This window comes from Phragmites australis, chromosome 16, assembly GCF_958298935.1.
Source record: "Phragmites australis chromosome 16, lpPhrAust1.1, whole genome shotgun sequence".
Lineage (NCBI taxonomy): Eukaryota > Viridiplantae > Streptophyta > Magnoliopsida > Poales > Poaceae > Phragmites > Phragmites australis.
The window spans coordinates 1,406,619-1,422,686 of record NC_084936.1 but is presented as its reverse complement, the minus strand read 5'-3'; the positions used below and the strand labels follow the sequence as shown (position 1 = coordinate 1,422,686).

The following is a 16,068-nucleotide window of genomic DNA, read 5'->3' as shown; positions in this document are numbered from 1 at the left end:
CCAAAAGGAAAAAAGAAAAAGAAGAACCAAAAGGAAAAGAAAACGAAGAATTGAAGAACTATCCCAGATGATTTTTCTTCTACACTCTGAAAGTCGTTTTCTTGAGCAACTTTGGTTTGTCATCTTTCCAACGGCCCACAAGTCGTCCACATCTCCACACTCCCACCCACAAAATAGGCCCATACCAGACCCCTCCCTGGCCCACCTGTCATTCTCCCGCCCCAACCCTAGAACCCGCTCTGACCCCACATGTCATCCACCCATTAACCCGCACCAGTATAAATACCCAGCTGTGCCCAAGCCCACCACGCGCCCCTCCCAAATCCCAATAGAAGAGGAGGAGAGAAAAAAAACAAGGCGAAGCCCCAAATCGAATCCGCACCCATGGCCGCCGCCGCTCTTCTCCGCCGCTCGCCGGCGGCGCGCGCCCTTCTCTCGCCCGCCCTCTCGTCTCGCCTTGTCGCGTCCAAGCCCCACTCCTCGGCCCCCGCGCCGCCGCCGAAGGCTGCCTCCAGCACCAAGACGTTCTCGATCTACCGGTGGGACCCCGACTCGCCGTCGGCGAAGCCGCATCTCAAGGACTACCAGGTGGACCTCTCCGACTGCGGGCCCATGGTGCTGGACGCGCTGCTCAAGATCAAGAACGAGCAGGACCCGTCGCTCACCTTCCGCCGGAGCTGCCGTGAGGGCATCTGCGGCAGCTGCGCCATGAACATCGACGGCGACAACGGCCTCGCCTGCCTCACCAAGATCTCCTCGGCGTCCTCGGCATCCACGGTCTCGCCGCTGCCGCACATGTTCGTCATCAAGGACCTCGTCGTTGACATGACCAACTTCTACAACCAGTACAAGAGCGTTGAGCCGTGGCTCAAGCGGAAGGACCCGCCGCCGCAGCCCGGGAAGGAGATCCCGCAGACCAAGGCCGACCGCGCCAAGCTCGACGGCATGTACGAGTGCATCCTCTGCGCCTGCTGCTCCACCTCATGCCCATCCTACTGGTGGAACCCCGAGGAGTATCTCGGCCCTGCCGCGCTACTCCACGCCAATAGGTATACCAACACCACCACGTCCTTCATACTGTGATAGTTGATTATTGAATGATGTGTGCTGGATCTGTTTGATTGTTGAATGATGTGTGATTGATCTGTTGGTACGTCATGCTCTGCTAATCGGAAAATAGTTCTGGTTGATGTGCCGATCGGAGATGGTTTGATTTAGCTGCTAGCTTAGGTGCGCAAGCTTGGAAATGAATATGATCCAGGTGGATTGGTTTTTGGTCTGATGTCTTGATGAATTGTTTGATCCTTCTATGTGGTGATCTTCTATTGTCTTGCTTGGTAGCAGTAGCACCCCTACGAAGCGGTTTAGATGATCATGACTGGGTGGCTATGATCTGGTGATAGTAGCACCAGCAGTGAAGGCAATGTGTTAAATGCATATGATCAGCTGGAGATAGTTTAGACATCTTTAAAGGCATTGCGGTCCCGAGTATTCTGCTTCTGTTGTTGAACTTATGGATTAGGAACTTGGTCTGAAAATGGAAAGTAATTTCGTATAAGGTGGTTTTTTAGTGGTCTATTTTCATGGGTTTGCTAATCTTACTGTGGCTGATTTGTTCTTCCGATTTTTTTGTTGTTGTTGTAGTGCTAACCATCAGTGTAGAGAATGTTAGTTTCTCCCATCACCAGTAAATTAACGACAGTGATCTACCCTATTTAGGACGCTAATGTGCTTTCTTGTGGATTTGTTTGTCACTTTTCCCCCTTGAATGATAGTTACCTAATATGATTAATTTTCTTTGTTGTAAGCTTTAGGATGTTGCTAAGTCCATGACACGTTCACCCTTTTTAGGCTTCCGCTGTGGGGGACGCTTATCAAACCAAAACCCAATATGTTCATGCACATTCAAGCTCGAGGATATCATGGGGTGTCAGAGAAGAGAAACTTGCGGGACCACAAACGTAGATTGCTTGCAGCAAAATATGAGCTGAGAGGAAAGCTTTATAAGGCCGTCTGTAGGGACCCTGATCTTCCATCAGATATGCGGGAAAAGTTTCGCTATAAGTTGTCCAAGTTACCAAGAAATAGTTCCATGACACGTCTTAGAAACCGCTGCATTTTCACAGGCCGTTCTCGCGCTGTCTACAAGAAATTCCGCATGTCCCGTATTGTGTTCCGCTCATTGGCAAATAAGGGTGAAGTGTTGGGCGTAAAGAAAGCATCTTGGTAGATGTCTAACAGACTAGTAAAACAAAGCACTAGATCTGCAGTAGTCCAGCAAAATAAGGTTGCTTGCATGCAATCTTTCAGTTCCCTGAAACTATCTTTTAAGTTTCTGACCAGCAGCCAATGTGTTCTGTTTTTTATTATTTAGTTGAATCAGTGTGTTGTACTGTTCTCTGGCCATTCAGCATTATGAAGTTAAAGTTTTTGGAACATATTTCTGAATGTGCTAACATTACTTTTTTTTGGTGGCTATCTACACTTGTAATCATGAATGTGTCAGTGTCCATTTCGTATCTGTTTATGTTTACAGTTTTCTATGTTGCTAATGAAGTAGGTACTACTTCACTGCGAGGCATACCTTGTTTGCTCTCTATAATTTGGAGTACTATATTTTTATGGTACTTGCTCACTAAACCTGAATTCAGTAAAAGCTCAGTTTTCTGTTGCCTGCCAGTTGTTTGTGTTGTGATTTGTTTGATGTCCCTTGTTTGTGTCAATGTTTGTCCAGCAATTTTTGTTCTACCTTCTGGACTAGTAACTATGTAGTCAGTTCAGCATTGTACCAATTTTTTTGCATTAGCTATTTAAATGATCTTATTTGATTTACCTCTATTTTTTGATTTAATGTGTGAGATTTTATTTTAGATCTTTGGGAATTACGATATGTTAAATAACTTGGTTGGCAGCTAGGATAATCAGCATAAATGCTGTTTGACATACAGTAATATCAGATTCCTAGATGCTATAGTCATGTGAGTTGAGACAAATCAAAATGCTAGTTTGGTCTGCCTTGACTTTATACAACATACTACTATAATTGAATCTTAAACATGATATGATAGAACTGATCCAGCAGATTACCTTGTCCTGCATTTATGTTTTTGAAAATTTGAACATGGCCTTTTAGGTTTCTTTATGAGTATTTTGAATACCTATTGTCATAAGAAGGTGGCTTTGTCTTTGAACAAATAGCCTACTTAGTAGTATATATTTGTATGTAATACGCTGCGGTGTGTGCAGAAACCAAAGATTTGCATGTGCTATTTTACATATTTTCGTGTTCTCATTAGCATTTAAATTGTGATGCCTCGGTAGAACATGCTTGCCATACCACGGTTGCTCTGCTATAAAACGGCCACTGTTTTTCCAGGTGGATACAGGACAGCCGTGACCAGTTCACCAAGGAGCGCCTGGACTCCGTCAACGACGAGTTCAAGCTCTACCGCTGCCACACCATCAAGAACTGCACGCATGCCTGCCCCAAGGGGCTGAACCCAGCGAAGCATATCGACACGATCAAGAAGCTCCAGCTCGATGCCTAAAAGTGATCAAGTCGTGCCTTGAAAAAAATATTGAACAAACTTGTGAAAATTTGCCATCACCTTTTGCTGTGTATCGTAGTTTCTACCTGACAAAATAATCGCTGGAACGCTGTATTCCCGTTTGGGCCTCCACCCTGATTCTTATGGATGCTGTCATTCATGGAGTGAATAATTGCTTTGTATCGTAGTTTCTATCAGGCGGTGGTAGCTTACGGAGTGAATAATTGCTACCGTATTCTAATTTGGTCGTTTGCCACGCACAGTGTGCTGTTATGGATGCTGTCATTCATGGATGATTGTCATTATTTTTAAGATTTATTTTGTATGACTGAGTTTCATGGATGATTGTCGTTGCTTTTAGGATTATTTTGTATGACCGAACTGTGATCTTTTGAATATTACCTGCTTAGATTTTGTCAATGGTCGTTAGTACCATGCTCCTTGAATCCTATGGAATAGAAAAGCACATAAAATTCCTATAGAACAAGCTATTTCATAGGAATCCAAGAAGTTTATTCCTTCATTCCAAAAAGCTTCATAGGAAGTTTTCCTTTGTTCCATAGGGGTCCTTTATAGGCTCACCCACCCCGTCCACAATCTTCCACCCCTAGCAACTTTTGAAACAAATATTCGAGGTTTTTCAAATGTGAAATAATCGGTTTTAACTATTCAATGAAGCAACTTTCAACTAAAATTCTGGGATGTCCAATTACAATTTTTGAAGAAACTTTTACTTCTAATTTGCATCTGAAAGCACTTTTAACTAACATATAAGACTTCTAACTTGTGTTGGAGGCATTATGAACTAAAATGATAAGAACAAGATCTACACAGAAATTGGCGAGAGAAGGTCACCATCATCTGAACAAGATTTACCAAAGACACGGGCGAGGAGATTTCAAATATCCACCTATATCTCATTTTGTTACGGTCTAACACCTGCAGGTTTTATATAGTTTTAAATCCCGCATGTATCTATTGACTAACTAAAGTAGCTATCGCGTGGCCTCTAAAAAATTATAACAGAGCTCACCCGAGTGAAAAAATAATAAATGACGACGATGGCAAACATATTTAGAGGTGTAGGGAGCTTGTATTGGCAAATCTAGCACTTAGCCCAAAGCGGGAGAGACTAGCGTGGTCAGTTAACGGGCACAAGAGGTATTTTAAAATACATAAAACTTATAAGTATTACACCGTAAGGAATTGAGACATGTGGGTATTTGAAAACCACCTAACTTGCTAGGTTTTTGGAGTTTTTCTTTAAAAAAGCTTCCCTGCGAAATGTGACTGTGGATTAGACTAATGAAATCGTATTCTGGCACATTCTAGAGCATCCTAGATTTATTTAGATTGGCTGAACCTACAATTTGTAGGTTTCCCGGTTTCATCACTTCACCTAGTCTTGTTTCTCATCTTTGTTCACGTGGGACCCACCCCCTTCCTCCCAACCAATGGCCTTGCAAATCGAAGATAAGGCGCCGATTCTCGAGCGCACACAGGCCTCCTCCTACCCTGCACAGATAAGCCCCATCCCTGGTTCTAGAAACACGCACGCAGCCAGCAGAGCTCCAAGCTCGCCACGCATCGTCGCGCAACACCTCGCCTGCCAAAAGCCATTGCCATCGCTGCTCTCGCAAGAACGCGGCCAGCAAGGAGGCAGAATCAATGGCGACCATAGCCACGATGGCCATGCTCAAGCCCGCCAAGATCCTGGCGCGGTCGGCGCCGTCCACCAGCGGCAGCAACAAGGCGCCGAGCATCTCGCTGCGCAGCCTGCAGAAGGGCGCGGCCAAGAAGGGCGGCCTGGCCGTGTCGTCTCCGGCGGCCGCGGCGATGGCAGGCGCCTTCTTCTCGGCGCTGGCGTCGTCGGACGCGGCGCTCGCGGCGCAGCAGATCGCGGACGTGGCCGCGGACGCCGGCAGCGACAACCGGGGCACGCTGCTGCTCGTCGTGGTGGCGCCGGCCATCGGGTGGGTGCTCTACAACATCCTGCAGCCGGCGCTGAACCAGCTGAACCGCATGCGCAGCCAGGCGCTCATCGCCGGCCTGGGCCTCGGCGCGGCCGCCACGGCGGCTTTGGCGTGCGCGCCCGAGGCCTCCGCGGTCCAGGAGCTCGCCGCTGTGGCCGCAGCGGCGCCCGCCGACGACAACCGGGGCCTGCTGCTGCTGATCGTGGTGGCGCCGGCCATCGGGTGGGTGCTGTTCAACATCCTGCAGCCGGCGCTCAACCAGCTCAACCGCATGCGATCCGACTGAGCGCCATGCGTACGTGTCTCAGACTCAGTGTGAGCATGCATGTCTGCAGTGTGCGTGCGTTCGGGTAATAAGAACTGTAGTAGCGTGAAAAAACGTGGTCTACGTACCTTGTGTTTCGATCTTTGTTCTTGGACAAATGCAGTACAGCTTTCTCTCCCTCCTCTCTTTGTTTTCCCGAGAACATCTCCATCCTCTCCCTGAACATTGAAATTTAATTCATATTACTTTTATAGGGATCAAATGCTCTACTGTTCTTGCGAAATTCATGCACTCAAAACATCTAGATTGGGCAGCCATGAGGTTAGCATGTCTTCCAATCCCATCCCCATCTCACTGAGGGCTTGTAACCTAGCCCACTCACATGGATGGGCTAGGGTTTGGGGTGACCCAAACGAGGCAGGGAGAATTTGCTAATGGTGCTCATATATTACATCTCTACTAATATAAAACGAGATTATTCGTCTTGTTTCGTCATGCATTACACCTCCCCTGCTTTCCTTCCACCATCAGTCCTTATGCTTGCAATAGACTCAAGATCTGTATAAATTAGCAATAGCCTGAAGGTCTCTTCCTTACAGTATTGGAGTGCTGAAAGTAAATTTATGCATGTAAGATCTTCCTTTCAGTATTATGCCAAAGTGCTATTTTTTCTTCCTCTGAAACCAAATATGAAAAAAGGATGGTCTAGTGATTGTGATCTGTAAAGGAACACAAAAATTATTCTGTTGATGTTTAACAATACAACTAAGAACCGTTATTTTAAAATCGGACTTTCACTAAGAACATTATATACAGAGATGCATTCTTATACTGAGATGTCTCTAGGATGTTATTGTGAAGATGAAGGTTTCTATAAATGGATGGTTAACATATATGGGACCTTTGGCTGGAGAAGAGCTGACCATATAAAGGTGAGCTTTGCCAAAAACTAGGATGAGTTGCATCACCTCTTAATCATGGAAGTGCGTCCCCACTTGTCCATCGGTAAATTTATGTATGTAAGACCTTCCTTTCAGAATTATGCCAAAGTGATATTGTTTGTTCCTTTGACACCAAAGATGAAAAATGGATAGGCCAGTGATTGTGATTTGTAAAGAAACACAACAATTATTATGTTGATATTTACCGATACAACTAAGAACCATTATTTGGCGACCAGACTTTCACTAAGAACATTATCTATAATGATGTCTCTAGGATATTATTGTGAAGATGTTACTTTTGCTATATTCATGTTAGACAAGAAATCAAGAGTCATGATATTGTTCTAATGTTAAATCTTAAGCATCGTAATTGCTCTATGAATTAAGTTCAGGGATGCATGTGTGGGAGTCCCAGTCTGTTTGCATGCATGCATGATGTCGAAGATTAAGTAAATCGATAGCAAATACTTATAAATTAAGTAGGGATACTTGTTAGTCACAATATATATATATGTATATATATATGTATATATATGTATGTATATATATGTATATATATGTATGTATATATATGTATATATATGTATATGTATATATATGTATATATATGTATATGTATATATATGTATGTATATGTATATGTATATATATATATGTATATATATATATGTATATATATATGTATATATATATATATGTATATATATATGTATATATATATATATGTATATATATATATGTATATATATATATATAAGAGAGAGAGACATGCATTTTTCTAAAAAGTTTTATTAGTTAATCTTTCATAATTATTGCTCAATAATAAAATTAGTGCGCAATCAATTTTTTAATATATATCACAGTCTACTTTTGGAGTTCATACCTCTATGTCATTTTTACTAAGGTGTCTGCAGTATGTCTTGAGTGGAGTACGAGAATAAGTTGGATTTTTATTAGGATGAATTGTTAATCAATAAAATTTGAATTTGACTTTTGCAATTATTTACCCACCTCAGATTGCCTTATTAGTGAGTAATTGATACTACACGGTCACGACAAAAAAGAACAGCTAAAGTTCTACCTTTGACAACAAATGCCGTTCGATAGCTTCCAATCCAAATAATTTCCATACCACGGTTTCAACCAAATACATTCAAGTGCAAAGACACACAAACACACATATATATGTTAATTAATTCACAGACGCAAAATGCTGCTCTGCAAATGAAAGATCAAGAGCAAATTAACCAACACGCTAGCTACGAACATTCGACATGTATGGTATGCCACTCTAATGGCTTGTTTGAAATCGAGCACGTTCCAGACAAGACCTGAGTGGTCAGATCAGTTGTTGCAGTGCTGCTTCTATTGTTTCACATTTGATCGACGAGGCAGGAGCCGTCGAACGCGCAGACCCTGGCCTCCGTGTACACCTTCCCCGGCCGGCACGAGTAGCCCTGCTCCGGCGCGCAGTGCGAGTCGTCGGAGCAGACGCAGAGCCCTTCGATGGTGCAGCCCTTCCCGGCGACGTTGGGGCTGCCCCTGATGCCGAGCACCTGGTCGCTCCGCTCGCTGGAGAAGATGCCTTCCGGGTCGTACCTGTCCTTCACCTTGAGGAACTCGCCGATCTTTGAGTACTTGGCGATGGCGCCGTCGAAGGCGAAGTTGCGCTTCTTGCCCCAGTGCGGGACGGCGCCGAAATTGCGCAGCAACATCTGCTCAAGCTCGTCGAACACGTCGGCGCGCGCGCGGCGCGCCCTCGGTGTAGCTCCGGTAGTAGGTGATGTCCAAGTCGAGCGAGTCCTCCGCCTTGCCGAGGTACGCAGAGGAGGCCGGCCTTGACGTAGCGCATGAGCACGCCCAGCTTGGCGTCCAGCGCGAAGAACGCGCGCGGGTTGAGGTCGCGTAGCTTCTGCATGTCGGTGACGAACGCCGGCACCTTGGAGAGCGCGATGCTGAAGCCGGAGTTGCAGAAGAAGAGGCCCCGGATGGGCGGGTCCCACGTGCAGGAGGAGAGCAGCCCGTCCTCGGGGCTGTTGATGCACGTGCCGGACGCCTGGATGCGGTGCTGGAACCCAACCACCGGATACCCCGTGAAGACGACACCATCGTTAGTGAAGCCGTACGCCTGCAGCTCGAAAGTCGCCGCCAGCAGCCGCGCCGCCAGGCACCGGGCGATGTCGGTGCCGTTCTCCTCCAGCCGATCCTCTGCATCATATCCGTGCATGCACTCACACAATTGATTCACAGTACTGTATATGCATGCATGCAGCTGGCATGTCGCCATGCGTGCATGCATGTAGGGGCGGCGCGCACGTGCGACTCTGGCGGTGATGAGCCCCAGCGTCAGCTGCGACCGGTAGCCGAGGTAGTTGTTGAGGCCGTTGCCCAGCGACGAGACGTCCTCGCGGTAGATGACCTTGCCCTGCCGCGGCGGCCACGCCACGTCGCCGAGCTCGTGGAGGCCGCTTGAACAGCGGCTGCAACGCCAGAGTAACCTGCACGCACATCATGAACACATTAGGATCAATCACGCATCCGATTAATCAAGAACAGCAGCTTCGTGATCCAATCCAATCTTTGTGTACATCGCAAAAATTTTGTAATGTAAAAAATATGGACGTTGCTTTTTTTTTCAGATGCTTGTTTTTTTTTCAAATGATGGCTGTGTAGCTCTCGCCGGCACCTGTCCCACTCGCCACACCCTGCCTCCCGCCCGCCACCAGCCGTCTCCGGCAGCGTTTCCGTCATCAAATCCACGCCCTTCACCCCCACCGCACTAGTTATTCCATTTTCGCGCTCCCCTACTACCAACTCCGCCCGTCGCCTTCCCGCTGGCCACAGCACCGGTGCCACCGCTATCACCTCGCCGCACCGCCGCCCACCACTAGTTTGGCTGCCGCCCCTAACCTTCCTCTAAATCCGGCACCCAATCCACCTATCTCGAAAACCCCCTAGCCCACCGCTAGTTAGGGAGCTCGGCGGACGCCTGAAATCAGATTTCAGGGGCTGAAATGTAGGCAGCGTGAAAAAATATATATGGACATGCAGAGATGTCGACCGACCACAGCTAGTACGCAGGGAGTACCTGCGACATGACGCCGAGGACGCCGAGGGAGACCTTGGCCGCGTCCAGGTCGGGGTGGTCGGCGCCGAGCTCCCTGACCACGGCGAACCCCTGGCTGGCGGGAGCCGGCGTGACGATCCTCAGCCCGATCACGTACTCGTGCACGGCGCTGCCCTTGCCCCACAGCAAGCTTCCGTGCGCGCCGGTGGCCAGGAGGCCGCCAATGGTGATGCCTTACCAGTACGGCGAGTGCGGCAGCGAGAGCTAACCCCTCCTCGCCGGCGACCCGGATCAGGTCCCTGAGCACCATGCCGCTCTCCACCGTCAGGAGCCTCTTCTCGGCGTCGACGCTCATCGTCCGGTTGAGGAACAGGGTGCTGATGATCGTGCCGTCGCGGCCGCCGGGGCACGCCAGCTTGGTGATGCTGTGGGAGTAGCGGGTGGCGACCTTGACCTTGCGCTTGGCCGCCGCGGCCGCCGCCACAACCGCGACCAGCTCCTGCTCGTTGCGCGGGAACGAGGCGTTGGCCGCGCGGCAGATGGTGCGGTCCGGGAAGGAGCCGTGCGCGTTGGTCACCGTGCAGTCGGACGTGCCGCGCGTGCAGGTCACCGGCTCCGGCGGAGGGCTGGCGCCGGCGAGGCATAGGAGGATAGGGAGGAGGAGGAGGACCCTCATTGCTCGGGGCTCTTGCATGGATGCCATGCGCGTCGCTCGTGGAATTCAATGTCCCCAAGCTAGCGAGCTGTGCCTAAAAAGAAGAATATAGGACGGCGAGGTTAGGGCGAGTATAGCAACACCCTTAACAATTCTATGGGTTTTGATAGGAATTCACGTTGCCTCAACACTGCCGGTCAACTATACGAGTAGCATGTGGCGTGGGTTATGTGGCGTTGTAAGAATAAAATGGTGTTCAAGAGGAAGTTTTTAAATAAGTCGTACGAAGTCTTACGTATTGCTATATCGTTCGTATCGAGTTAGATCATCCTTTTCAAAGATGATAGTAAGATTAAGTGAATAACGTGTCTTTTCACTCTGATCGAGAGTCTGAATTCTGATGTTGTCGAGCTCTAAAGCCTCGGTTCGGTTGCCTTTGTATTTTTCTAACGGTACTTCCATATTTTTATCTGTTCATATTGTAGGCGTCTCAGAACTTTGATTTGATTGTATCTTGCTAGCTGGCTTTTCCAGCTTTTTAAAAAAATGTTTGTAGCTGGATGCTTGTAATCCTGTTTGGTTTTCGCAAACCGGGGTTTTTCTCTCTTAAAAAAACTATACGAGTAGCATGTGCGTGCGTAAGAAGATTCTCAGATCAGGCGTACACCATTCAGCAATAAATTTATTAACCAAGCTTGGTTGCAAATTGAAATGACAGTCCACGATATCTATTTCAAAATCGATCACAGGGAAATCATAACGATGGCTTGGCGCGGGACGATGGACGATGGAGGATCTGCGACGGACGGTAGGGGAGTAAGAACGAAGCAGGATGGAGGTTGGTGACGCTGCTTATATATTGCCACAACTGAACTCAGCATGGATGGTATGCACGCAAATTACAAGGAAAGAATAAGAGATTTCTGACAAGCAGTCTGTTGGATAAACCATCAACACAGGGCAACCGATTTTTTCTAGAAAAAGTGCCAGAACTTTACTCGAACTAACAAAATTCCTCCAAAAATGTAACTTTACTTAGAGCGAACGTTTTTTGACAAGCAGTCCGTTGGATAAACCATCAACCGGAATTGATAGACTACTATTACGATGCACAGCCATAATATATATATATATATATATATATATATATATATATATATATATATATAGGAAAACTAGTATGTACTCCTGGGTGTATGTACTCCCACCTCTCATATACCACTTTTACACGTGTGTTATACTTCTTTATCACTTTAAATATACTTCATTAGTAATTATAAGATACTACAATACAAATCCCACGAAATTTTTTATGAAATTTCATGATTTTTATCATAATTTGCGTATATACTTCTTTTATGTATAAAAAAGAGTATATAGCAAAAATGAAAGGCTAACATTGAATTTTTTTTCATACAACTCATATTGGAGTATCTTAGAATTAGTATTAGAGTATACTAAAAATGATAAAAGAGTATAAAGTGTTTGTTTATGTGGTATATTGCATGTGGGAGTACATACTCCTAGGAGTATAGAATAGGTGTCCTATATATATATATATATGTATATGTATATATATATATGTATATGTATATATGTATATATATGTATATGTATATGTATATGTATATGTATATGTATATATGTGTATATATGTATATGTATATATGTGTATATATGTATATGTATATATATATGTGTATATATGTATATATGTATACATGTAAATACATGTATATCTACATCTACATATACATGTATATGTATATCTACATATACATGTATATCTACATATACATGTATATGTATGTCTACATATACATGTATATGTATATATAGATATATATATATATATATGTGTGTATATATATATGTGTATATATATATATATATCTACACATATATATATACACATATATACATATACATACACACACATATATATATATATATATATGTTACTTTCTAATATACTCAATAACAGTAACATTATAGTACTACTCATCATAACAAACATAATTAAATAAGAGATCGATCACAGTAAGTGCATTGATCAGTGATAAAAGATGCAGATGCCTCATGATGACTATGCAAGAGACTAGAGGAAACATATCATAAGCAGTTAATGATGAATAGAACATATGTTATGAGCAGTCACGCTGAACGTTTTTTAAAAACCTTATTTGTTCTCTCTCGTCGTAAGATCCCAAGTGCAATGGGTTCTTAAGACATGCTCTCCCGATCGCTAGTGCAACGAGATAGAGTAGTCATCTACCTGTGGCGACGTAGCAGAAAGAAAGAGGCAAAACCTTAACTCATCGTGTCTTTTGTTGTAGCGGCCGATAGCATGGGTGGATCCACTAATGGGGAAGGGAGTCAAGCCCCTACTCCTCCGACGCACTTGGGAGCCCCCTCCTTACAATTTTTTGGTATGAAAAAGGAAGAAGAAGAGTAGGAAGAGGAAGAGAAGAAGAGGAGGAAGAGAGTAAGAGGAATAAGAGAGCCCCCTAGTTTGTTGTTTTGGATCCGTCACTGGCCAATAGTATATATAGAGCAAACCGTGTGGTTGAGACGTGTCACAACCGAACTCTTAACTGACACAATTTATGTATACGTGTCCACCGTTTTTCCACGCAAGAAAAAAAATAAAATTTCAAAAGAAGTTTATAACATCCACCCACTAAGTGCGCCTACATTTCGAACTAGTAAGGCGAGTACGTTCTTCTACTCATCTCATCCACATATGCTAAAAATATAAAAGATATAACTTCTTTTAAATTGATCTTCTTTAACCTCCGTAAACAATATTGACTAATCACCGCACCTCCCATTTTCTTATTAGGCCTCTCAGATTCATTAAGAATTATTCACAAAAAATATAATGGTCAGGCCCATGTATTATAACACAGCCGAGGTCCGGGCACTCCAACTCTGCAAGGGAGGCAGTGGAGCACGCATCATCTTTGGAGGGGAGAGCAGATCGCCGGCCGTGACACGAAACACACGGAAGCGGTCAAGGTCACAGCACTGCGTCTGCGTGCGCCGCCTAGCACTCTCGCGCGCGTGTCAGGAAGCAGAGGACACGCGCAGGCGCAGCAGCAGTTGGCTCACCTTGTCTGTCTGGAGGAACGCTGAAAGGCTGTTGCAACGTCTTCTTCCTGTCCGCGCCTGCAACCGAGGCAAGTAAGGTCATCAGTCATGGCAGCTCTCCCAGCTAAAATCAAGGTAAGCTCTGTTAAATAGTAATTTTTAATTTTTAATTTTTTAAGTAGAATTTGTAGGAGTGATTTTATAAAATAAACTAGAAATTAGAGAGGTAAAAAAAACAGCTTCTTCTAATTCACTTCCTGCACAGAATCACTTCCTTCATATAGTTTATTCCAAAAAACCATTTTCAGCCACAGAATTATGGGCCATTTGGTAGCGTTCTGAGAACTAACTCCGCATCAGAATCGGCGGGAGCGCAACCAAATGCCCTGCCAGTGAACCGATTTCACGTCAGAATCAGAGAGAATCACTCCCACGTTATGTGCTGCGAGGTGAGAGCCGAAAAATCTAGCTTTTACCGATTCTCGACTGATTCTCCTCGATTTCAACACAATCTTATTTCAGAAATCACTTCCACCACTAACATATCAAACAATTTCACCAATAGAATCATTTTCATCACATAATCTACTTCTAACACAAAATCACTTCCACCACAAAATCAGAAAGTTAAAGAGCTTTACCAAACAGCCCATCATTTCTCCCGAAGAATCACTCTCCGTAAAAAAAAATTAAATCAGAAAAAACTCTTAACAAACATACTAAAACAACCTGATGCATACGTAAGTGCGTATCGCTGCCATGTGCAACCTAGAGCCTGGGTCGCCACTTTCACCACCTACCTACAAATCTGCATTGTATTGCGTCGCAACAGTGCAGATTGTTTTAGTCTTTCCACTTACCTGACCAAAACGTTTAGTATAGTATAGCAGTGCGATCAACAAAAACTATCCAGATGTGCCAAACCGGCAGGATGAACAATGCGTCGACACCCTTCTTCTTGCTCTTCGTGAACGATGTGGCATATGTGGTTTTTCTTTACTTCACTTCTTGAATTCTTCTATTACTAGTGTATAATTGCAAGTTATAAGATATGTAGTAGGGTGAGATCTCAGTTAAATACATATAGTCGGTGATGGAGCCACCAAATATGTCAGGCTTTGAAGGTTTCTAACCGTCTAAATACTAACCTGTAGCACGTGGCCTTGGTACGGGCCCATTTGCCCAAGTGACAAGATTAGAGGGCTGTTTGGTTTTTTTTCCCTAACAGTACAAGTTAAAATTTGGTTAAGATCAAATCAGGTAGTGTTAAATTTTAGCCACTAAAATAGTATTTGGTTTGAGATCAAACTAAAATTTAGTGGGAAAAAAATTTAACGGACGATTTGGCCGTCCAAGATTCATGTAGAAACGTTATAGAAAAATTTTAGTTAGCCAAATTTTTTACTACATAATGAAATTTTAACCTCAAACCAAATAACAACCAAAATTTTAAAACACTAGTAAAATTTAACTTGACGCTGTTTGGCACTTAACCCAACAGCGCCTAGAAGACCGCAGCGCACGTCCACAACTGCACATGCATCGGTTGGGCGACGCCACGAGTCACGACGATTCATCTCTAGGGCGGCACCGGCGTGGGCTCGCGGCTCGGACGTCGCCACGTCGGTGATCCAGCTACGGACTGCGGTGGTCAACCAAGGTGAGCATGTTCCTCGCTAGCAAGGCAGCAACCACGTCGAGCATGAGCAAGCTAGGCTACGACGTCGAGCATGAGCATGAGCAAGCTAGGCGACACCCAAGCAGTCAAGCACGAGGCCAAGATCAATGAGTCAGGACGTCACGGCAAAATGCTACCTCAACATCAAAACCGCAAGATTAAGGACAAGCCTAAAATTAAAGGTAGTTAAAATTTAAAAACAATTTGTTTGCTATCGAAATTAGTTGTGCCATTTGTTTGATTCTTTGTTTTTTTTTGTTGATTTTAGTACGCATATATAAAGATTTATTTTAGCAAGGCATTTAGCAGCTCCAACCTGGGTGCTTGTACAAGCATGTTTAGTGAGGTATTTTTTTCAAAGATCAATTTTCATTTTATCATATTTGCATGTGGATCTTACTTACGTGGGTTATTTTGATTTTACATAATACATTATTGCATATGCTACCGTTTCAAATTTAATCTTGCCTCCGTCATATCTCAAATTTAATCATGCCTCTGCCACTGCATACAGTTCCACATCAATTATGTGGGAAACAAAATCTAAGCAACGGTGCTACATATGCCTGTATGGCCACCACATATCATCATTATAAATATCAAAGCAGTGGACGAGATCTATTCAACAATAATTATATATGTCATATAATAAGTATACAATATATATATTTTATTTAAATAAGATACCTCGCTTTGAGATTCATATTGAAAACAGATGAATACGATCATGTACATCACGGCTGCTTAGAATGTTTGTTTTTCCAATTATACCCATAGCAACATGCATCTACTGATCCAACGGCGGTGATGTGATGACAATATGCACCACCACCATCCATTATCCATCC

The 16,068-nt window shown here is 44.5% G+C and overlaps 2 protein-coding genes and 1 pseudogene across 4 annotated transcripts; 2 read left to right on the top strand and 1 right to left on the bottom strand.

Moving 5' to 3' along the window:
- The first annotated feature begins 313 nt into the window (after positions 1–313).
- On the top strand, positions 314–3,921 carry LOC133895407 (succinate dehydrogenase [ubiquinone] iron-sulfur subunit 1, mitochondrial). 2 transcript variants are annotated; one of them, XM_062335706.1, is made up of 2 exons: positions 314–1,049; positions 3,377–3,921. In XM_062335706.1, the coding sequence occupies exons 1-2, from the start codon at positions 385–387 to the stop codon at positions 3,546–3,548; spliced, it is 837 nt and encodes a 278-aa protein (XP_062191690.1). In that variant the 5' UTR covers positions 314–384; the 3' UTR covers positions 3,549–3,921. The 2 variants fall into 2 exon arrangements, with proteins under 2 accessions (XP_062191690.1, XP_062191689.1); XM_062335705.1 differs by lacking the exon at positions 3,377–3,921 and adding an exon at positions 1,852–2,438.
- Positions 3,922–5,070: 1,149 nt separating this feature from the next.
- Positions 5,071–6,958, top strand: LOC133895641 (photosystem II reaction center proteins PsbY, chloroplastic-like). 2 transcript variants are annotated; one of them, XM_062336102.1, is made up of 2 exons: positions 5,071–5,816; positions 6,633–6,958. In XM_062336102.1, exon 1 carries the CDS (start codon positions 5,217–5,219, stop codon positions 5,805–5,807), a length of 591 nt encoding a protein of 196 aa, XP_062192086.1. In that variant the 5' UTR covers positions 5,071–5,216; the 3' UTR covers positions 5,808–5,816; positions 6,633–6,958. The 2 variants fall into 2 exon arrangements, with proteins under 2 accessions (XP_062192086.1, XP_062192087.1); XM_062336103.1 differs by lacking the exon at positions 6,633–6,958 and adding an exon at positions 6,041–6,460.
- A 1,134-nt stretch (positions 6,959–8,092) lies between these two features.
- Positions 8,093–10,629, bottom strand: LOC133895406 (L-gulonolactone oxidase 2-like; annotated as a pseudogene).
- Positions 10,630–16,068: the final 5,439 nt, after the last annotated feature.

Bases quoted from the DNA above. Each gene is read 5' to 3' on its own strand.
- LOC133895407 (XM_062335705.1), top strand. From the start codon at position 385: ATGGCCGCCGCCGCTCTTCTCCGCCGCTCGCCGGCGGCGCGCGCCCTT. The intron at 1,050-1,851 runs GTATACCAACAC...CACCCTTTTTAG, and splicing joins GCGCTACTCCACGCCAATAG to GCTTCCGCTGTGGGGGACGC.
- LOC133895641 (XM_062336102.1), top strand. From the start codon at position 5,217: ATGGCGACCATAGCCACGATGGCCATGCTCAAGCCCGCCAAGATCCTG.